The following is a 23,731-nucleotide window of genomic DNA, read 5'->3' as shown; positions in this document are numbered from 1 at the left end:
GGTGGAGAACACAAAAACAGTATGAAAATAAAACTTATCTATAATACCATAATTCTAGCAACTGAAGCAATAGTCTTTAACCGTCCTAATATAATTTGCTTCAGTCTCTTTTCCCTTAGCAGGCTACGTACGTGCACGCCTATGCATATAACTTACACAAATAAGGACCTCCTGTGCCTCCTATTTGATACCATATTTTGTGATTTCGTAAATCTTAACTATTTTTCTAGGTAATCAAGTGGGGTTTTTCTTCTTAAACATTTTAAGGAATGCACAGAATTCTATCCGTAAAACTTTTTTTTTTTTTTTCATGTACAGTGGACACACAATTAGCTTCAGGGTACAACACGGTGATTCCTCTATGCGCTGTGCTGTATCCCTGCAAGTGTAACTGCCATCTGTCACCGTGCTACACTACTACAAGGCCGCTGATGATACTTCTGACTCTGTGCCTTGCTCACCCACCCCCCAAAGCCTGCACCTCCCACGCCCCTGCCCCCATCTTGCCCATCCCCCCCCCCGGGGCAAACATCCCATTTCTAGTGATCTGTCATGAAACAGTGAGATAAAATACATAAAATGTGGTAAAACATGTCACAGTGTGTATCTTGGTATGATGTGATGAAAATGGCACTTTACCTCTGTCACCCTTCCTCCAACCCACAACCTTAGTCTAATTGTAAGAAAAACATCAGATAAATTCTAATAGAGGGGCATCCTGCAAAATATTTGGCCACTACCTCTCAAAACTGGGAATGTCACCAAAAACAAGGAAAGGCTAAGAAACCGTCACAGCTAAGGAAAGCCTAAGGTGAGCTGACAAGTGAATTTACGTCATGTTGTATGCTGGATGGGATCCTGGGTGGCTCAGTCGGTTGAGTGTCTGACTTCAGCTCAGGTCATGATCTCATGGTTCGGGAGTTCGAACCCCGCATAGGCTCTGTGCTGACAGCTCAGAGCCTGGAGGCTGCTTCAGATTCTGTGTCTCCCTCCCTCTCTGCCCCTCTCCTGTTCATATTCAGTCTCTCTCTTTCTCGCTCTTGAAAAATAAGTAAACATTAAAAAAAATTTAAATATGCTCATCTGAAGTCCTCTCCAAGAGGCTAGATGGGATCCATGCAAGTTTGAAGAACCACTTCTATATATATATATATATATATATATATATATATATATACACACACACATGTATATATATGTATGTATATATATATATACACATGTATATATATGTATGTGTATATATATACACATGTATATATATGTATGTATATATATATATAACATATATATTATATGTATGTAATATATATATAATAAAAGTTCACAAACCCTTAATGCTCCCTTAGTATCTCCTAAAGAAATCGCTGACTTGCAAAGATAAAAGTAATGAATAGTTTTATTATTTATGGCCCTCACTTCAAGAAGCATTGGTAATTTTAGTTCAACATGTTTCTGCTATCAAATTCTTTCAGGTTTCTTATGCTACTCATAGTCTACTATATATACGGTATATGAATATCAGTGCTTTAATATTGGGACTATTTTCTCTTCTGGCAAATGAAAACATACTGTTTACAGCCAGTGGGTGCACATTCTTCATGAGAATAAAAAACACATAGTAAGAGGAAGACAGAATACTCAAAACACAACCTGAAAAGGACATGTGACCCAACTTTTAAAAGTTTCTGACCTCTTGAGTCGATTTGCTATTCCTCACACTAAAAAATTACCATAGCTCAATAACTTTCAGCCAGTATTTCTAAGGCAAAAAGTTACAACTATACAGTCATTAGCAATTTTTTGCAATATATTTTCCCTTATCCATGGTATCACTGTGTTCTATTATATAAGACAGAGGTAAGCAAACTACAAGTCTGTAAGCCAAATCTTGCCCGCTGCCTGTTTTTGTAAATAAAACTTTATTGGAACACAACCATACCTATCCATCATGTACTGTTTATGGCTGCTTCTACTCAACAGTAGAGTTGAGTAATTGTGACAGAAACCAATTTGGCCAAGAAAGCCTAGAATATTTACTATCTGGCCCTTTACAGAAAAAGTTTGCTGACCCCTGGTATAAATATTCAAATATGTAATATTGTAAATGTTTGGCTACATATGATCCACCATGAAGCCCTACTCTTTTTAGCTTCTTTAAAAATCACTGCAAAACTTTTCATCTGTGCCTCAGGAGGGCCTCAGACTACGGAAGAACCTACTCGATTATTGCCCTTTCTTTCTTTCAAGAGTATTGAACTCTGGGGCGCCTGGGTGGTTCAGTCAGTTAAGCATCTGACTTTGGCTCAGGCCATGATCTCTCCATCTATGGGTTTGAGCCCAGCGTGGGGCTCTGTGCTGACAGCATGGAGCCTGGAGCCTGGTTTGGATTCTGTGTCTCCCTCTCTCTCTGCCCCTCCCCTGTTCATGCTCTGTCTCTGTCTCAAAAATAAACAAACATTAAAAAAAAAAAATTAAAAAAAAAATAAAGTGTTGAACTCTGAGTCTTGACGGTGAAAACAAAATGGCATAGTCAAGAATTTTCTCAGTTGCTAGGGAAAAGTTTAACCATTTAGGCCTTTGATAAAGATACAAGTTTAGGGGGAGCACTGTCTCCAGAAATAAAGAGGTCATGTAAAGAAAACAGTAATTCATTAAATTTAGCAATTATTTTTTTAAAGAGCTCAGATTTCTACTTACCAGTTAGTGAAACCACAGAAGTCTTTCCTAACCCTGAGACGGAAGGTGTATATCCTACTGTAGAACTTTTGCTAGAAAAGAACGTGAACTGGTTTAAAATACAAGAACATGGCTTCTGTCACCCTAGTCATTAGGCACTTGGTCTTTCTAAATCTCTTTTAACGCTTTCCTCTACCTCTGGCGGAAGCACAGTTGCTACTTTTACTTCTCAATTTATTGCTTACCATGCCTCACAACAACTATTCTTTCTGTACCTTAAAAGCATCTCCTGAAACTTGCTACAGCAGAATCGGTTTTTCTTTCGATGCTCAACTACGACAGCTAATACGGATACAATTTTCCTGGAAATAATTTCTCTTCAGTTGTAATCTCTTTGTCCATCTCAAGATCACTCTATTGATTAGGAAGTCCAGATAGATCTATTGAGAACGTCCAAAAACGTAGCTGAAAAGCTAGAGTAAGCTATCTTTCACAAAAGAAAGACATATCTTTCCCATGCCATGTTATCTTTCTTGACAGATGCTTTTAAAGACATTTACGTTGACTTAAAGTTACTTTCATTGATGGATACGCGGCTCTTACATACTGTATGTGTACAACATTTATAAAAAGTCAGGGTCGCGGAATTTATGCTGACTCTCTCCTCGTCTTAACTGTTGATCATTCAGTGCGTGGGGCCAAAGGGGAAACTAGACACTCATCTATCGTCAGAAGAATTGTTGTGATCACTTTGCCACAAAAACACACTAGTGCTTCTTTACAGAAGGAAACAGTATCAACAGCAAATGGACGTCCACCTCTACTTAGCAAATGGGACACGTCCGCAGCCACTTAGAAGTTGAGTGGTGCATATGACAGACAGAGCACCGCCTCCCTCATAAAACAGCGTATGGATTCCATGATGCTATTATACGGCACCGTGGCAGAAAGTCCTCCTAGAATGCCAGAATACCCATTGTTATACAAATTGGCAGGCTACAATTTTTTTCATATAAAATCTTTACAGAAGAACCCTTACAATCTATTGACCTATTAAAAAAAAAAAGTAACCCTCATTTTATATAGTGTAAATATTTCACATAAGTAAAGATAGGTAACTAGCAAAATCAAATTGGGTTAGAACACGAATAGCTGACATGCCATACCTAGCACACTTGTCTAAGTTGCCGTATTTCGCATGAAAAGCTTGATTATTAAAAGACTGGCTTCGGATCAGTTTGGATTTCTTGATTTCTTTGCCTGGAGTAAAAAGCAGAAGGAAAACGCAGCTGTTCAGTTCATCCTTGGCTGCCCTACGCCCATCCCCTGGCCAACTCCCCCCGCCCCCGCCCCCGCCCCCTTTCGTGAGGTACGGATTTGTCCAGCTTCCTTTCCTCGGTTGAGCTAACTGGAGTATCTCTTACCCCTACTGCTCAGCAAGAACTCCCAAAACACTGAATGATAGAAGGTAAAAGGTGTTTTAGAATAATACATCTCCTCTAGTGGCGTGGCTTTCCCTAGAACTGATTTTATAAAAGGGGAAAAGGAGACACAAAAAGAGGCCGTTTCGTACTTGTCGACGGGGTGCTGGTTCCGGAGGGTCCGGGAACAGAGATGGGGATGCTCTTGGGCAGAGTCGTCGGTGTCTTGGTGTCTCTACCTAAAACAAACTCTGTTTTAAATGCTGTAATTTCCTCTGAGCTCTTAATCTCCGTAAGCACGCAAGACAACACAGAGAGTATGTGTCCTACTAGCTAAGAAGCGCTCTTTCCCAAATATGCTGCATTTATATATCTACATATTTCAATCTCAGCTGTCCAGTGACCGATTTCACAACAGCACTGCTGTTGTCACACTTTAAGTTTCCCGGTGAAGGATCTGGACCTTCACACGGACTCCCAGCATTTACTCATGTATTCCTAAACCGGTGCCACATGAAACAGCCAATGTTTGAAAACTACCTTTTAAAAAAATGAGAGAAAGTGGACCAATTTTCTGTCTCAAACTCTGAAAATCGGCGTGGTCTGTCAGCACGCCAGGACGCGACACCAAGCCTGTAACTTAGCGGTTGAGACATGGGAAAACTACTTACGTTTCTTTTCAAAGCTTTTCTCACTCATGGGCCTCCCATCGCTCTGTTGCTTCTCTTTCTCTAATTGTTCCTGTTATCAAAACAGTGTGTTAGCAGGAAATGGTAAGCATAAGTAGATTGATAAAACTCTTCTTTTATCTTTTTTAAGGTTTATTTATTTTGAGACAGAGACACAGGAGGGACAGAAAGAGAGGGAGAGAGAGAAGCCCAGGCAGGCTCCACGTTTAGCACAGAGCCCGATGTGGGGCTCGATCCCACAAACCGTGAGATCATGACCTGGGCAGAAATCAAGAGCCGGACGCTTAACCAACTGAGTCACCCAGGTGCCCCAAACACTCTTCTGAGAAATTACTCCAAGCATTACAGATACAAATACAGTTCACAAAAGTGCCTTAGCAAAGAATTCTCTTTCCAAACTACTGTCTGAAGAAGTCAAGGTTCTTTCAGATTTGAGTTCTTTCAACAGGTACAGAATTGTGCCCTGGGAGGTCTGTCAAGCTAAAACAATGAGTTTAGTATCATTGTTATAACGGGCCTTTCTCTTCTAGAAGGTATGTACCAATTCTCATTGGCAAAATGTTGCTTATTAATGGTCATCTCCATTTCTGATGGGTAAGTGGCAAAGTAATACTTGTCTTTAAAAGATTGAGAGAAAAAGAAATGGTGTGTTGGGATATTTTTTAATGGTTTACTGAAGTATAACATATGTAAAGAAAGTGAAGAGCTCAGTGAATTTTCCCAAAATGAACACATATAACCACCTTCCAGAGCCAGAAACAAAATGTTACCAAAACTCAGTTTCTCCCCAAAACAGAACAAGGAGGCAGGAAAATCAATAAACATGCCAAGTTCTGAGCAAACTTAGCGTAACTGACATGTAGAAAACACTACACCCAGGGTACCTGGCTGGCTCAGTCGGAGGATCTTGACCTCGGGCTCAAGAGTTCAAGCCCCACGCTGAGTGTGGAACCTCCTTAAAAGTCAAACAAAAACCAAAAGCCAAAAGACAACACTGTGCTCGGCAACTGGAGAACACGCATTCTTTTCGATTGCACATGTAATGAAAAGCAGGGAGAAACCAGACAACAGATTAAAAAATTTCTTAGAACCGGTCTCCATAAAAAAGAACCAAATGGAACCCTCGCAGTGCAAATGAGATGCGTAAAACTGAAAAACAAACGTCATTAAGTGGGTTGCAAGTAGTGTTGGCTACTTTCCCCACCTTTTCCTCGATTATCTTGGTCACATTAGTCACAGCTGGCTTCGAGTCCGCTAACTCCAATGCCAGGATCACCTGTGGCTCTTCTATTGCCTGATTTTTGTCTTGGGTTCAGCTCACTGAGTTCTAAAACTCAGCGTTTAGAGCCTGCTTATGCTCTGAGTTTCTACTGCCGGCCATCCTGAACTGTAATCTTTGTCTCCGAAAGCTGCTGAAGTCATGCACTTGCTTTTTCAGATCTCCACTGAAGTGTTTAATCTCACAGAACAATTCTCCACAGGGAGCAAATATAAGGAAGAAGTCAATGGGAATTTGAGAACTGAAAAATGCAGCACTGGGAATAAAAACACTGGATGGGCTCAGCAGCTCAAAGAGGACAGGAAAAGAGTCAGTGGCCTTGAAGACGCATCAACGGAAGTTATTCGCTCTGAATAACAAAGTGTAAGGAAAGAAAAAAAAAAAAAAAGGAACAAAACCTCATGGACCAGTGGGGCAAGATCAAAAGATCTAACATCTGGGACCGAAGACCCAGAAGTAGAAGAGCGAACACATACTTAAATAATGGCTCAAACCTTCGCAAATTTGGGAAATGATACACGCTTACAGATTCGGAAAGCTCAGCAAATCCAAAACAGATAAATTTGAAGTAAATTATGCCTAAACACATCAAAAGCAAACTGCTGAAAACAAAGCATAAGAGGAAAGACATCTTCAAAGTAACCAGAGGAAAGCAACATTACACACAGAACGATAATCCAAAAGAGAGCTAATATTTTATCAGATGCTATGGAGACCAGAACGCATCTTTAAAGCACAGTAAGAGAAAGGTTGTCAACCCCGAATGCCATATCCAGTGAAAATGGCCTTCAGGGGCAAAGGCAAAAAACAGTATGTTTCAGGTAAGGGAAAGCTAAGAAAATATGCCACAAAATACCTGCCCCCCCCCCCCCAAGAAAAACCAAAGCCAGTTCTTCAGGCCAAAGGGAAAAAAATAGCAGAGGGAAGTTCAGACGCCTAGCAATGAATGAAGAGTACTAGAACTGGTAAAAATAAGAAAGTAAACACAGGAGTTTACTCTCTTAAATTCTTCAAAGATACAGATCACAACTTAAAGCAAAGATTATTACACTGACTCGTGGGGCTTTCAATACAAATATAATTCACGTAACAACTGTAACATAAAGGGCAGAGAGCTCTGTATCATCGCTGAATGAATTAGTACACTATTAACACTTAGTAGACCTTAAAGGGTTAAGTGTATCGTAACCTCTCGATGAAACCACCAAAAAACAATTCAAAAAAAAAAGAAAGAAAGAAAAGAGAGAGACAGAGAAAGAAACGGGAAGGAGAGACAGAACACCAACCACTAAGGTAAGAATGAAACAGAAGTTATCACCATGGATCGTATATATATATTAAAAGAATAATATAAGAGTATAAACAACTTTATGGGAACAAATTTGACAGCTCAGCTAACAGAATTCTGGGTATGGGAAGCAAATTATCAAGTTTACAAAAGAAGAAATAAAAAATCTGAACAGCTTTGTATCTATTAGTAGTTGAATCAATTACCAAAATTCTTTTCAAAATTAAAACTCTGGGCCTTGATAATTTCACTAGTGAATTCTATCAAACACCCAAGGAAAAATTAAAACCAATTTTATACAAACTCCATCAGAAAACAGAGGAATTAAGAGGAAGTGGTAATACTACACATTTCATAAGGCCCACAACGGTAATATGAAACTTAAAAGTCCCAAAAATGACAAAAAAGGAAATTATAGACCAATTTCACTGTGAATAGAGATGCAAAAGTCCCTTTAAAAACTAGCCAAGAATCCAACAATAGAGAAAAGGATAATACATCATCATCAAGTAGAGTTTATCCCCAAAATACAAGATTGATTTAGCATTTAAAAACCCAAGGTAGGGGCGCCTGGGTGGCGCAGTCGGTTAAGCGTCCGACTTCAGCCAGGTCACGATCTCGTGGTCTGTGAGTTCGAGCCCCGCGTCGGGCTCTGGGCTGATGGCTCAGAGCCTGGAGCCTGTTTCCGATTCTGTGTCTCCCTCTCTCTCTGCCCCTCCCCCGTTCATGCTCTGTCTCTCTCTGTCCCAAAAATGAATAAACGTTGAAAAAAAAAAAATTTAAAAAAAACCCAAGGTAATTTGGGGTGCCTGGTTGGCCCGCTTGGCTGAGCATCCGACTTCAGCTCAGGTCACGATCTCTTGGTTCACGAGTTTGAGCCCCGCGTCAGGCTCGCCGCATGTCAGTGCAGAGCCTGCTTTGGATCCTCTGTCCCCCTCTCCCGCTGCCCCTCCCCCACTCGTGCTTTTTCACTTAAAAATAAACATTTAAAAAAAAATAACAATAACTAAAAATAAAAAAAATACAGTGGCTTAACAGGATGAGAGTAAGCAAACATCATTTCTATATATGAAGAAAGAACATCTGACAAAATTCAATAATTCATAAAAACCCTCAGCGGACTAGATATAGGAGGCAACTTCGGCAATTTGATAAAGGGCACCCACATAAAACCTCTTGGTAACATCATGCCGAATGGTTAAAGATAGAGCTATTTCCCCCTAAAATCTGTAAAATGACAAGGGTGACTGCTCCTGTCACTTTTATTCAATTGGAAGTGTTTCGTTATACTGCAGGTCCTAGACTTTGCAACCAGACGTAAGAAATAAAAGGCATAAACACTGAATAGAAAGAAGTAATCTTGTTGTACCTAAAGAGGATATAATGGCTCATGTAGAAAACCCTATTAAATCGAAAAAACAACTCTAGAACAAATACAAGGTGAATATATAAAAATCAACAGTAACTGACAGCAGTGAAATTCTAGGAAGTAAGATTAAAAATTATAATTCCATTTATAATAATGCCAAAAACCATAATATTCCCAGAAATAAATTGAACATAAGACCTCCTTTAACTCTACACTTAACACTACCAAAATTACATGGAAAAAAGTAAAGATTAAATAAATGGAGTGGTAGACAATGTTCAGAGATCAGAAAATTCATTGTTAGGATAATTAACACAATTCTAACAAAAATTCCAGCGGGCTTAAAAAAAAACAATTCCAGCGGGCTTTTTATGTAAATGGATAAATTGATTCTAAACTTTATATCAAAATGCAAAGGGCCTAGATTGGTCAAAGCAATTAAAAAAGAACAAAGTTGAAAAACTTAACCTACCTTATTTCGAAAATTACTATAATGTCACAGTGATAAAGACAGTTTGGAATTGCCAAAAAGATAAATGTGTAAATCAGTGGAACAGAATAGGGAGTCAAGAAATAAACACATACGTATATGGACATTTTTTTTTTTTAAGATGCTAAGGCAATTCAATAAGGAAGTTTTCGACGAATAGTGGCTAGAATAATTGAATATTCAGATGGGAAAAATCATATAAAACTAATTGAAGTGGACCACAGACCTAACTGTAAAACCTACAACTAAAATTTCCAAAAGAAAACACAACAAAAAGTCTTTGTAATTTTGGGGTACACAATGGATCCTTGGAACAAACAAGCATAAACAATAAGAGAAAAAAATGGTAAGTGGAACCTCATCAAAATTTAAAACTGCTCTGCAAAATAAAATAATCTTTCACCATTAAATAAGTGAAAGACAAGCCACAGACTCAAAGAAAACATTCATAAAATGCATATCTGACAAAGGAGTAGTACTGAGCATATAAAGAACTCTTGCATCTCAATAAGATGACGACAACCACCCATTTAAATATCTGAAAACAGGGGCGCCTGAGTGGCTCAGTCGGTTGGGCATCCGACTTTTGGTTTCAGCTCAAGTCATGATCTCTCAGTTGTGGGATCAAGCCCCACATCCAGCTCTGCACTGTCAGCGCAGTGGATTCTCCCTTGGAATTCTCCCTCCCTCTCTCTCTGCCCCTTCCCTGTTTGCATGGGCACGTGCTCTCTCAAAATGAATACGTAAACTGAAAAAATCTGAAAACAGACTTCATCAAATAAGAGATAAGGATGGGCAATAAACAGAGAGATGTTCAACATCACTAGACATCAGGGATATACAATTTGAAATCACAATGAGACACGATTATAACCCGCCCTATCAAGCTGAGAGGATATGGGGTAATTGAGGCTCTCCACCACAGCCGATGGGGACGTAAAATGGTACAGCAACCTTGTAAAACTGTGTTTTGTTTTTTTTAAATTAAGCAAGCCCTACCATCCAATCCAGCCATTCCATTCTTAGGTATTTCTGCAAAAGAAGACTTCTTCGTAGGCCCACCCAGAGACGTCTTCATAAATGGTCACAGCAGCTTTATTTCTAATATCCCCAAACTAGAAGTAACCCAAGTACTCATAAGAGGTGGATAAACACGGGGTGCCTGGGTATGTCAGTCAGATCAGCATCCGATCCTTAGTTTCAGCTCAGGTCATAATCTCATGGTTCATGAGATCAAGACCTGTGTTGGGTTCTGCACTGACAACATGGAGCCTGTTTGGGATTCTCTCTCTCTCTCTCTCTCTCTCTCTGCCCCTCCCCTGCTCACACGCTCGCTCCCTCTCTCTCTCTCAAAAGAAATAAACATTTCTTTTTAAAAGGGGTTTCTAATTTAAAATAAAAAGAGGTGGATAAACAAACTGTGGTAGGTCTGGAATGTGGACTACTACTCAGAGATAAACAGGAATGAACGACTGAGAACACACAGCAGCGCGGATAAATGGCAAAACAATTATGCTGGTAAAAAGAGGCAGGAACAGAAAACATCATATGTAAACAAACTTCTGTAAATTCTAGCTGCTAGCTATTTATAGATAGAAACTAGATGAATGGTTTGGGGGGAGCTGAGTAGAACGTATGGATTTCCAAGGGGCCCGGGGAAACGCCTGAGGGAATGGAAATGGCTGGCATTTTGATTGTGGTGATGTTTTCATCAAACTGTACCCTTTCAATATATCCAGTTAATTGTATGCCAATCATACTTCAATAAGGTAGTTGATTTTTAAAGGTTCTCAGATGTAGTTTTCGTTCTAGTTCACAACAGAGATTTCAAAAACTCAGGAAATTATTTACTGGGTTGCATAACAAAGCACAGCTAACACTGGTCAGAAAGAAGTGTGTGTGTGCCCACGTGCAAACAACGTACCATTTCCATAAGTAGTAGTTCTTCTCTTTCTTTCTCTTGATCCAACAAATCTTTTTCATAAAACTTTTTCTGAAACTAAGTTTAAAATGAAGTTACGAAACACTACGATGAGTTCCTGCCAATTTTTATATTCTTTGAGCATAAGGTAAAGCCTGGGCTTACCGCATCCATAGACATTTCCATCCTGTCCAGCTCTAACACGGTCTAAAAGCAAAGTTGTGAAAAATTATTCGACAGTAATTAAATTAAGCCAAACAATCGTCTCTCCAAAAGACTCCTTTTCCAGAGGGAGGTTCAAAGAGGAGACTTCTCCATTCTACGGGAAGGCTACATTAGAAAACCTCTCAGATTCTTCCCAATTTTACATGGTACTTTTAGCCAACCTCCTAATGCCAGGCTCCATTTACGCTGCTTGTAAAAGACTTTAACCTTAAAGAGAGCAAGTCTAGAGGGACACGTTGGACACTAAACACACACAAATTAGCGAACTTCTAATAACCCCAGGGCCACCCTTCTCTGAATCTTCAGAAATACAAGATAATTTTTGAATTTTTTAAAAGAACTTTTAGCTAAATATATATGAAGCAAACTCTCGTTTGGGTTAAAATCCTTAGTTCCTTTCCGTAGAAATGTTTGATCATTATGACATTCTAACCATTAAGGAAGACTTCGCCCTGAAAGTATTTCTCAATTTAGCATTTCTCTTTCAGAACACATTAGTCTGAAACAAATCATTTTAATCAAACAGCAGTCCAGCTGACCCAGCATTCTGACTCTGACAGAGGACTGTACTTCTCACTATGATGGTCCAGATAAAAGTCTATTTATACAGACTCATGCCCAAAGCCAGTGTTGCACACAGAATATTTACTTGAAGATTTTTATGCTGAAATTCAGGAAGATATTGTAATTTATGCCATGAAATTATGCCTTTTAAATAAAATTGCTTCCCACCTTAAAAACTGACTAGCATAAGCCATGCCATTTTTATCCCGAAGCTTTGTAGAAGAAGCTTCCTTGGTGGTTCCCTTTCCAAGCCCTCAGTTTGATAAGCATTATACTATAGAATTTTCATGGGATTGACTGACTTCCTCATGTAACACACACTTACAGTAAGCTCTAGTCTTGTAGATTAGTAATCCATTAATTCAATCATTTTTGTGCCTATTTATAGGGTTAGTTTATCTTTTGAGTTAATAAATTCTGCCAAGAAAGTCACTCATGCTCTTATGTTTATTATTGTGAAAGTTAACTCTGTTGCCTAAACTTCTGTAATTAAATGGTAAGGACAGAAATATCTGGTAGAAACAAATACATATAAAACATACATACACGTATATACGTATACTATATATAATATGCTTTTAGATTTAGGTGCGTGTCCAGACCCTGGGTATTTCTGGTTAGTTTAGCTGGTAAAAGAGGAACTCACACTTCAGTAAAACAAGAGTATACTAATTAATACTAAATTATCAAATCACTGTATTAAAAAGTTCCTCATGTGACATCTGGCAATGATCTCTAAGAAAAAAAACGGAAAAAAAAAATTAAAGGATTCTTTTTTTCCCCTCACCATCAATGCTAAGTTAAAAGGCATTAATAAATTAATTCCTCTCAGTATAAAGAAATGCTCAGAAACTATGTATCCTGAAGTTCACACTCCGACTGAGAGTAAACACTTAAATTTGACTTAATCTTACAAAAATATGAGTTAGACGTTCAGCAAAAAGTTTTGAAAGACTACAAAGTATTTTCAGGCATGACTTCACTAACCCCAAATTTTTGCTGTTTTCATTTTGTAACATCAGCAAACAATGCATGTGAGCCCATGCTAAAAACAAAAGAAACAAACAAACCCATAAGACATGATGTCACATTCCTGAAAAAAGAATGCACTCGGGGTAAGAGATCCATATTCCAGCCCCGGCTCAGCCACTTGCTAATATGATCCCAAGCAGACATTTACTATCTCTAGGCCTAGAGTTTCTGCAAAATCAAACAGATCTTGACGGCCCTTCCAGGGCTAAATTTCTATGAAGTGTGACTTTCCCAGTTGGATTATAATCACTTATAAATCAAGTCTGGTGGATGAAGTATTCATTATTAGTTGAACAGTATTTATTAAGCACCTCAAATGGGCCAAGCTCTCTCATGGTGCTTATATTACTAGTAATACAAGTTGAATGTCTAACTGCCCCATGAAAGGAACTTTAGCAGCTGTAGCACACGTCAGCCAAGTCCGTTACCAGCCCTACTCTGGCAACGCTATGTTACCATATTGCTATCGTGTCAAGCTAAAACACGGAAGCTGTGATGGACACTGTCTTCACGCAAGAAACGCCACTGGTGCGGCAAGAGCGATACTTACTCTTTTTACAATAGCCAGAACATCTTTATCTTTTTCTTGACAGAGGAGTTTCCTCACACACATTTCTAACTGCTGAAGCAGATGCTTATCTGCAGGGATCTTCAGAGTAGATTTCACTTTGGGCAACAAGTAGCAAAGTTTCATTCTGTAACAAATTAAACAGTACTTACTTTTGAATGAGTTCAATAACTAAGAATAACAGTAACGCGCGAAATGGAAAGAAAATTCAAACTTCGGAGAGCCCGGGAATTTAGCCTGTAGCAAATGCTTACGGGGTGGCTGTTAGGAGTCAAGCATTCGTTATTCTGGGTGCTGAGACACACAGTGAAAAAGACCAACCAAATTCTTTGCTCTCCTGGAGCTCACCCTGTAGTATGGGGTAAGGAAGAAAGAATAAGGAAACAAAGTATCTGTCAGAGAGTGGGAAGTGCCATGGACAAAACTAAAGCAGGAAAAGAAAAGGGAGAATCAGAGGAGGGGCGTTAGTTTTAAAAGACGAGGTCATAGAGAGTTTCAGCGAACGTTTCGCTGAAGAGACAATATTTAATCAAAGACTTATTAAAGAAAATTAGGGAGTAAGTAACGTGAACATCCAGAGAAGAACATAATGGACAGGGGCCTGCCGTATGTGCAAATGACCTATAGGGGGAGCCTGACTTGGGTGTTACCCCAAATTGGCAAATTGACCCAAACTGGCAAAGAGGCTATAGTGCGTAGAGCTGAGCAAAGGTGAGATCATCAGGAGACCTCAAAGTGGCAACAGGAGGCCAGCTCGTGCAGGGCCTTGGAGGCCACTGCTCGAAGACTAGCTTTCACTTTGAACACCGTAAGAAGCCGTGGAGAGTTTTACACAGAGGAGGGAAGTGATCGGGCTTAACATGATGGAAGGATCACCTGACTACTGGTTTGAGAGCAGACCGTAGAGGGTCGAGGACAGAAGCGAAACAACAGAGGAGGCTCTAGCAGTCATCCAGGCAGGAGACGGCGGCCGCCTGAACCAGAGTGGTAGCAGTCAGGCAGCGAGAAGTGTTTGGATTCAACGTATTTTGCAAGCAGCAGTGTGTGCTGAGGAACTGTGGTGGGGTGGCAGGAAGGAGGTAAGGTTTTGATCCAACCAGGTGGCAAGAGGAGATGGTCATGTGCACGGATGGAGAAGACCTCAGAAGAAGCAAGGGCAGGCGTGGGTGCGGGACACGGCGGGGATTTACTTTCGGGCAGACCGAGTCCGAGGCACTTGTTGGACAAGCCACGGAAATGCTAAGTGGGCAGCTAGCTCAACGCGTCTCCTGTACAGGAAGGACACCCGTGCTGGAGACATACAGTCAGGAATCTTCAGCACACAGATGACACGCAAGCCAGGAGACTGGAGAGCTCGCCAAGGCCATTGAGTGCAGTCTGAGAAGAAAAGGCAAAAGGACAGAGCCTAGGCGCCATCCCAGTCTACACCGCGCGGATAAGGCAGCAACACACAGGCGGAAGAACGCCAGAAAGGTGAGAGGCAATCCGGGCCAGTACAGAAAACCTTGCCGGGAAGAGGCAGTGCAGAAAGTGCTCTGCTTTGCTAAGCTACTAGTCTAGTGCTCTGCCGGGGCTGCTTTCACAGAGCGATGCCAGGCAGTTGCCTACGTTTGGGCTGCTGTATTCATTCATTCCTCTGAATGCTCTCCAGATACTATTTTTTTTACTTCTACGCCAAACCCGAGACAACCAAGTCCCATTCCTAGAGTTTCTAGGCCGACCTGTCCGCTGAGCCCGCAGTCGAGGATTCTCCACATACAAAAAGTTTGCTTTCTATTCAGGCAAAAAGGCGAAGGAGGCTCTTCCTCTAGAATATTCAGCTCCATTCATAGCAATAATGGTCTCGAACTCACTTGAGCTCACCACGGATCCTGGTGATGCTTTCTCTCAGTTAAGGGGCCCCAGTTACCCCAAAGAGAATCATTTGCATTTCTGGCAAAGGGGAAGGCTCCGTTGAATACCAACGGTCTTTCCAGCCTCCACATTGTCTAGGCTCCGTGAATGCAAGTTTTAAACATTGACGTAAGGAAAAACAAAAACAATGAACAGTCTATGCATACTTCATTCTTCATAACTCAAGGCAAGTCTCGAAAACATACATTCAACAAAAGCTACAGAAGTGGTGATTTAACTCTGAGAATCCTGGGTCCGTGAGATTATAAAGATTTTATGATTAGGTATCACACGCCCTTCCTGGTAAGCTAAATTCTTCATGTACATTATCTCAGGTATTTATCCCTTGGAACCCCCTATGAATTAGGTGCTAAGGAAATCCATGTGCAGAGAGATTATGTAACTTGCCCAAAGACACACAGGTAGTATAGAGCTGGAAATCAGCTCAGGCAGTGTGGCTCCAGAAACCCCTGCCCTAAGTGCACGATCCCACCACTCTTGCCTGTGACGGCTTTCGTTCTGTCTACACATCTCTGCAGAGCTGGGCAAATGCTTTCGTCTCCAAAAGCCAAATAGTATATGGTATTGCTGGACCCGTTTGTTTGACTGGCGGTTACCCAGGCAGAAGAGTGGAAACCAAAACAAATTGCTATACAATGATCTCTTACCCCCAAAATAACCAAAATTCACAGAGCAATGTTGAATTAATCTTCATTTGGTTTTTGAATTGACAGGTTGTTTTCTCTTAGGGTCAACTCTATGCTTTCAGTCTCACTGACCTGGGTTAGAGATGATTTCATTTCCTTTCAGGTTTGTGTTTTTGTTTTAAAGTTTTTTTATTTATTTGAGAAAGAGAGCGAGAGAGAGAGCAGGAGAGGGGCAGATAGAGGGAGAGACAGAATCCGAAGCAGGCTCCTCGTGAGCGCAGAGCAGGACGCAAGGCTCAAACTCGTGAACCGTGACATCACGACCTGAGCCAAGATCAAGAGTCAGGGGGTGCCTGGGTGGCTCAGTCAGTTAAATGTCCAACTTCGGCTCAGGTCATGATCTCGCGGTTTGTGGGTTTGAGCCCCGTGTCGGGCTCTGTGCTGACAGCGTGGAGTCTGGAGCCTGCTTAGAATTCTGTGTCTCCCTGGGGAGCCTGGGTGGCTCAGTCGGTTAAGCATCCGACTTCGGCTCAGGTCATGATCTCGCAGTCCATGAGTTCGAGCCCTGCGTCGGGCTCTGTGCTGACAGCTCAGAGCCTGGAACCTGCTTCACATTCTGGGTCTCCCTCTTTCTCTCTGCCCCTCCCCCACTCACACTCTGTCTCTCTCTCTCCCAAGAATAAAAACATTAAAGAATTTAAAAAAAAAAGAGAGAGAGATTGAGAGAGAGAGATGCTTAACTGACTGAGCCACCCAGGTGCCCCTCGTTGCCGTTCAAATAATTTTTGTCAACTGCTTGATAAGTGAGTGACAATTCATCACAGTGGGAGCTGCTTTTCTAGGGCCACGACTTCGATTTGCAACATGTTTGCAAGTTAGATTCATTAGTTACTTAGCCCAGATAAGATGCACAAAATACTGAAGCCAATGCAGTGGCATTTTCTGTATTTTCTTACACTAAAAATATAAAACAAAAACCAATCTCTTGATTGCCTCTAAAAATGGACAGACCTTTGCCCAAGCCAACTTGGAATTATTTTTTCTTTAGTCTTAGAAGATCCATAAATTATGAATATCTGCTCAAATCCTGATGCCAATGTGTGTACCCAAGCGGCAGGAGGAGCCTGCCAGGCTGGCTTTGACTACTGCTCTCTCAACCCAATAAACAAAAGACCTGAGACACCGTGAAAAGCTTCCAAGTCTTACTGAGGCTCATCAACTAAGACTACTAGGAATTTCAAAATAAGTATACATTATTTACTTGTTTTCTGATTGACTATGAAAAAGATTTTGCATGTTCTTTACAGTTGGTAAGTGGATAAATTATAGTAGATAAATTTAAACATACAATTTTTTTCAAGTATTTCCTTGGATTGGTAGCATACCTCACATTTGCCACTGGATCGTGTGTCAGTTCAATAGCGGGTAGAAAGAAGTATTTACAGAAAAATGATTTGGAGAAGATCTCTATAATAAATTCACAGGTATCCAAAAATCGAAGTCTATTCCAATAGCTTTTTCCTTGGCCCAGTTCTAGAAACAACAACAAAAAAGATAAGTTTAATCTTTCCTACATGAAATTATATGTGACAAAATTAGACACGCAAAACCCGTGACAAGTTTTTTTATATCCACAATTTGCTTAGCAAATACAAGAGATAAGAGAAAAAAAATCATATATACTAAAGATCTGTGGACTCCCAAAAATAAGGACATCTCAAAACATCTCAAAAACCAGGAAAAATGTATTAAACATTGCATTCTATTCCATAAGCATTTATTAAGTACTAAATAACTATATCTACTATTTTTTGATCACCCATTACGTGCTAAGTACTCTATACATATTATCACATTTAATCCCAAAAAACAATCCAATGGGGTAAGCATAGATTTATCCTCCTGAGAGGAGGTTCAGAGGTTAAAGTCACAGAGCTGGTAGGCGTAGTGCTGGAATGCAAATGAAAGTCTGTGTAACTTCGAACTCTGAACTTATATTTGACCAATCAAATTAGTTGTTTTCTTCATTTCCATAGAAATGCTCTGAAGTGGTTAAAGTCCTATGTAACACTGTTTTACTGACAATAATTCAGGTAAACATTTAAAGGATTGTTTTCTCCCTTATTCCACAAGTGTTCAAAAGCAAAATTCTTAATATTTAAAGCCAAGCGGAATCTCCTTTCAAAATAAAACTGATTCTAAATGTGAGGTCGTACCCCTGAAAAATGAAAATTAAAACAGAGTCAAAAAGAGAAAGCTTAAAGTATACTGAGCATAATTTTTCTTAAATGGAATTTGATACACTCTTAATTTTTTGAAAAATGGTGATCCAACTTAAAATGGTGAAGTCCAATAACCAGAAAATCCCATTACCTACTACCTACGCTGGATAACAGAGTTCAATAAAAGCATTAAGACACTATGGTCAAAACAAGTATACAATAATTAAAAACTCACTAAGTATATACAAGTATGTGACACTCTTTCTAGAATTAACACGTTAACTAAAGGTTTTTCTCTCGATTTAGCCCTTAGCAAATTAAAAAAAAAAAAATGCATTTGTTAACTGATTTCATTCTTTAAAACATTATGAACCACATAGGCTTACCAGATTCATAGTCATGTATGCATCAACTCTATTCAAGGGAACTAAAAAAAATCCTCGCATTCTGCTAATATTTAATATAACAACATAAAATGCTACATTCATGGAGACTCAACTCATATTTTAGTTCCAAATGCTATTTCATCAGGGTAGAAACTGGACTTTCACCATAAAGTAACATTACTTTCATTTTTCAAGTGTAGAAACTCACTAAAAAAGACCCAGAGTAATTATGACTTTCGTTCATCGCAGAATAATCCTCTTAAAGATTTCTAAAACAACCCCCAAAAATTAACCTAGAAAACTCAAATACAAACACACTCCAGATACTTACCAACATCAGCCTAACTATTCATGGCAAAATGATACATGCAGTAAGTCAGAACTAACTAAGGCCACTTTGCTTACTTTCCGTTTTTCAAAGTGAGAGGCAATGATTACTTACGTTCAATTAATTTTTGAATGACCTCATGTCTCTGTTCTTGTTTACGATTATAACGTAGAAAAATGCATAGCGTTCGTGAAGCTGCCTTTTGGACAGGTAAGACATTCTTAAAGAAATAAGAAAGACAATTAAACCAATATAATAATACACTTTTGCTCCACAAATCAATTTTCGATTGCGGCTAAAAGTAAGAGCAGCGTTGGGGCGCCTGGGTGGCTCAGTCGGTTAAGCATCCGACTTCAGCTCAGGTCATGATCTTGCGGTTCGTGGGTTCAAGCCCCACAAGCCCCGCATCGGGCACTGTGCTCACAGCTCAGAGCCTGGAGCCTGCTTTGGATTCTGTGTCTTGCCCTCTCTCTCTGTCCCTGCCCCCTCGTACTCTGTCTGTCTCTCAAAAATAAACATTAAAGGGGCGCCTGGGTGGCGCAGTCGGTTAAGCGTCCGACTTCAGCCAGGTCACGATCTCGCGGTCCGGGAGTTCGAGCCCCGCGTCGGGCTCTGGGCTGATGGCTCAGAGCCTGGAGCCTGTTTCCGATTCTGTGTCTCCCTCTCTCTCTGCCCCTCCCCCGTTCATGCTCTGTCTCTCTCTGTCCCCAAAATAAATAAACGTTGAAAAAAAAAAAAATTAAAAAAAAAAAAAATAAATAAACATTAAAAAAAAAAAAAAGTAAGAACAGTGTGGTCCACCTCTCAAATCACTGTGGAAGTGCCCTCATAATTTAATGTCAATACCACTCAGGCATATCAACTAATGTATCATATTACAAAGTTAATTCAGTTTGGCACAGTTTCCAAATCATCCAAATCTGATTTATATGATGACTCTCGTTTCTTTGCCACTTCATCTTAAGTGACATTCTCCCCAAATACATCTCGGCCACCCATTCTCTTAGCCATTCCCTGGACCTTGTCACTCATTTATTCAGCAAATACTTGCAAGAACATACCCTGTGTCAGATACATCATCAAAAATGTGCCACTTCTAAAATATAAATTTAGAGATCCCATGATCAGATATACTTTACGATCCTTCTGGCTTGCTTCTGACTCTTCGAACTCAATGTCATCACTGAGATCCCTGGTCCACACCACAGATGAAACTTAGAATCAAAGGGACACCACGTCCATAACTCTTACTCATGTTCTATACTCCTCTGTCCTTTGAATTTGTCACACCGCTGGGCAGAATTCATTAATTTTAAATGAATTCAATCATCTGTCTTTACTGGGTTTGGGTTCCAACTACGTATTAGAGAAAAATCTCTCAACCAGATCTATTATGCCCAGTATAAAATTCACGTACACCATCTTGGCTTACGTATCAATACTATAATATTTAAATATTAAAGGTTCAGACTAGTACAGTGGGGATCCTTGAAATTCAAGTAGAATAAAACCGCACACTGCTGCCTTTCTCTATCTTTAAATATTTTTCACAACAAAAGTAGGGGAAAAAAAGCTTATGTCATTACTCAAAACCTTCCAAAGACTTCCCCTGTTTCAGAGAATACAACCTGGATTCCACATCATGGCCCTCAAAGTGTGCTGTGCTGTGGACCCAGCCACCCCTCTACCTCACGTCTCTACCACTTTCTACAATGGCTTCCGTCCTCACGCAACCACACTATTCCCTTTGCCTGGACCACTTGTCCTTCAGACATCCACAGAGTAATTCCAGTACTTTGTTCAAGCCTCTGCATGAAGCACACTTGATCAGAGAGGACTTTTTCCTGACCGCTATCTCCACAACAGATCCTACTACCCTCGGTCACGTTCCTCGCCCTCTACCCTGCTTTCCCGGTCTTCACTATACTTTTCGTCCCTGACATACTATACACGTATGTTTGTTTACCGCCTGTCTCCAACAGAATCTAAGGTTCCGTGATAATAAGTTCCTTATCTCTTTTGTTTGCTGCTGTATCTTGGTACCCAGAATAGTGCTTGGCACATAGTAAGCTCTCAATTAATTTTGCTGAAGGAATGAATACTATGACCATTAGTATGGAATTAAAAATACAAATTCTTTCTTTTCTCCAGAGAATACTGACACAGAATAACGTGTCCTCTTTGATCATGGAAAACGTGCTATAATAATCACGTATCTCCTTTTAAGTGTGGAGTTACTGTCTTGTAAAAGAAAATAGTAAAACGAATCTCTCAGGCTTCCAAGTAGTTTGTTCATACTCTATGTTGCAACTCGTCTCTCCTTCCTGATAAGAGAAGCTAAAACTATGGAATAATTATGTATTCTTGGCTTTGGAAACACAACATGCCTACTGAATAATCAGATTGAGGTCAACAATTAAGATCAAACTTCACAGCACTTATCGGCCCCTGTTAATAGATTTACTCAGCCTGTCTTATCCACCTCGCCGCCACCACTGTAGGATGCAGGCTCTGTTAAGAGCAGGACTCTGTCGGGGCGCCTGGGTGGCGCAGTCGGTTAAGCATCCTACTTCAGCCAGGTCATGATCTCGCCGTCCGTGAGTTCAAGCCCCGCGTCAGGCTCTGGGCTGATGGCTCAGAGCCTGGAGCCTGTTTCCGATTCTGTGTCTCCCTCTCTCTCTGCCCCTCCCCCGTTCATCCTCTGTCTCTCTCTGTCCCAAAAATAAATAAACGTTGGAAAAAAAAAAATTTTTTTTTAAAAAAAGAGCAGGACTCTGTCTTATTCACTCCTTTATCCCTAACTCTTGGAACAGGGCCTGACACATAGCAGGCACTCAAATAAGTAATTTCTGAATAAAATAATAAATTCTGCTCAATTTGATGTGAAATTTCCTATGTGGCACACCCACGTGTTGTCCTCTGGTAAGGAGTCATTGTTGCCAAAATCATTTCTTAAGACTGTTACGTCTATAACATAACCTTCATCTTCTAGGCTTTGCTTTGATGAATGAAATTAACTTGTAGAAGAGGTAGTTCATGAAATGTCTATTTTTTTTTTTAACTTAAGTTGAAAATGACACCGACCATGTTATTTTTCTTTTTAATCTTTGAGGCTAAAACGGATTTGGGCTTTCTGAGACGGCTATTAGATTTCATTATCTCCCTTTTATTGAGAACAATGAGAACATAAAGCACTTTTTTTAGCAGCTTCTAAAACATATACGTTATATGGAAGTTTCTTTTACTTCAAAAATGGTAGGAAGACATCATATTAAATGTACAGTGAACCGGGGGTTCAGCAGACCTCTCTGGAAATTTTTGTAACAAAGGTCAACAACTCACTCTCTGGGGGATTTGAGTACAAATCTTTTCTTTTTTTTTCCTGCTTTTGACTCTAATTTTAAGGCTATCCATCATAGGCCACCATGTTTTTAATATAAGCTTTATCTGTTACATAGCCATCTTTCAGAGGTACTTTAAAAGAAAAAGTAACTCCTCTAAGATTGAGGGGCTTACAAGATGCCTTGGCAACACGGCATAGTTGAGGCAGGCTCTGAGGCCATGACACATAAAAGGTATATTATCAGAGCAGAAGGTACTTAGCAGTCAAGATCACAGTCTCCTGCCAACCTGCCTCTTGAGAAGAGCTACATCAAGTTTGAAGTGAGTCTGTTCACACTCTCCTTGGCGACAGATGGACAAAGGTTAAGTGAAGGTACCACCTGTTCATTCTTCATTCCAGCTATACAGACAATGTTCAAAAACAAGCATCAGTGGAAAAGCACAGAGAAACTTAAGTTCCCCCTTCAGAGACCTGGCAAAAGAACATCCTTCTAGGACAAAATGGAATAAATGAAGTTTGTCCTACTACTTTGAGAATGTGAAGAATCTGGTAACTCCAAAATCAGGTGAGAGTTCAAAAGCATTAGATAAAAGGTACCGGGCTCACATTTGTCATCACGATCGTGAACATTCTTTGCAAGAAACGATAATAAATCTGATCACTGGATATGATGTGTGGCAGACAGGCATATTTCTGCAGTAGCTTCTCATGAGTTCTCCATTTTAAGGAGGCCGCAGCTCGCTGCTCGGCGGCTGTGAGTGCCGGAATCAAGTCAGGCAGAGATGACAACTGAAAAAGAAAGCCCATCAGAGGATGGATGATAATAAATCCATCACAGCATTCCAGCGAATTCTTCAGTCTTACAACACACTGGGGAGAGGGACATTCTCGCTCACTTCACAACTTAGGATCTCGGTTGTCACAGGGAGACCGTTATCCGGCAAATTCAAGTAAGTATGTTTTAAAAATTCCGTAAGTAAAATGAACAGTTACTGGAAACGAAATTCTGAAATAGAGAATGGGCTCACAATCCCTCTGACAAAAGTAAAATTTGTTCTACTTCACTGTTGGAAAATTGTGACCTTCCAAATTCCTTCTCTTCTGTCCTCACCAGATGCTATTCTTGGAATAATAATTAATGCTAATAAAAACTGAAAATGTGAACGTAACCTCCAAGGGCAGTAAGAATCATGGTAATACAAGAATTGGAGAGGAAATTCAGGCTGTTGAAGCTCCAAGAGACATTTATTTACTAAGCACTTGTTAATATGGGGCAGACGCTATTTTAAATATTTTCCATCCGTTCTCTCCTTGTTCCCTACAACAACTCTGCGGAGTGAGATCATGTTTGTAACATTCAGGAACTTCTTTGATACAGGACGTTTAC

The 23,731-nt window shown here is 40.1% G+C and overlaps 1 protein-coding gene across 3 annotated transcripts in view; it reads right to left on the bottom strand.

The window, feature by feature from the left end:
* Positions 1-23,731, bottom strand: part of PPP4R4 (protein phosphatase 4 regulatory subunit 4) — a 103,611-nt gene that overhangs the window by 5,921 nt on the left and 73,959 nt on the right. For 2 of the 3 annotated variants that reach the window (XM_030319874.1, XM_032593450.1), the window contains 9 exons: positions 22,951-23,133; positions 19,116-19,221; positions 17,451-17,598; positions 13,508-13,652; positions 11,302-11,343; positions 4,772-4,841; positions 4,253-4,339; positions 3,846-3,939; positions 2,701-2,771 (listed from right to left, as the gene is read on the bottom strand). In XM_030319874.1, coding sequence (XP_030175734.1) covers positions 2,701-2,771; positions 3,846-3,939; positions 4,253-4,339; positions 4,772-4,841; positions 11,302-11,343; positions 13,508-13,652; positions 17,451-17,598; positions 19,116-19,221; positions 22,951-23,133 — 946 coding nt within the window. Of the gene's footprint in view, positions 1-2,700; positions 2,772-3,845; positions 3,940-4,252; positions 4,340-4,771; positions 4,842-11,139; positions 11,215-11,301; positions 11,344-13,507; positions 13,653-17,450; positions 17,599-19,115; positions 19,222-22,950; positions 23,134-23,731 lie in introns of all 3 variants that reach the window. The other variant, XM_030319873.1, reaches the window with a different exon arrangement.

The sequence above is a fragment of the Lynx canadensis genome, chromosome B3, assembly GCF_007474595.2.
Source record: "Lynx canadensis isolate LIC74 chromosome B3, mLynCan4.pri.v2, whole genome shotgun sequence".
Lineage (NCBI taxonomy): Eukaryota > Metazoa > Chordata > Mammalia > Carnivora > Felidae > Lynx > Lynx canadensis.
The sequence above is the reverse complement of the archived record's forward strand: the minus strand, read 5'-3'. Positions and strand labels throughout refer to the sequence as shown.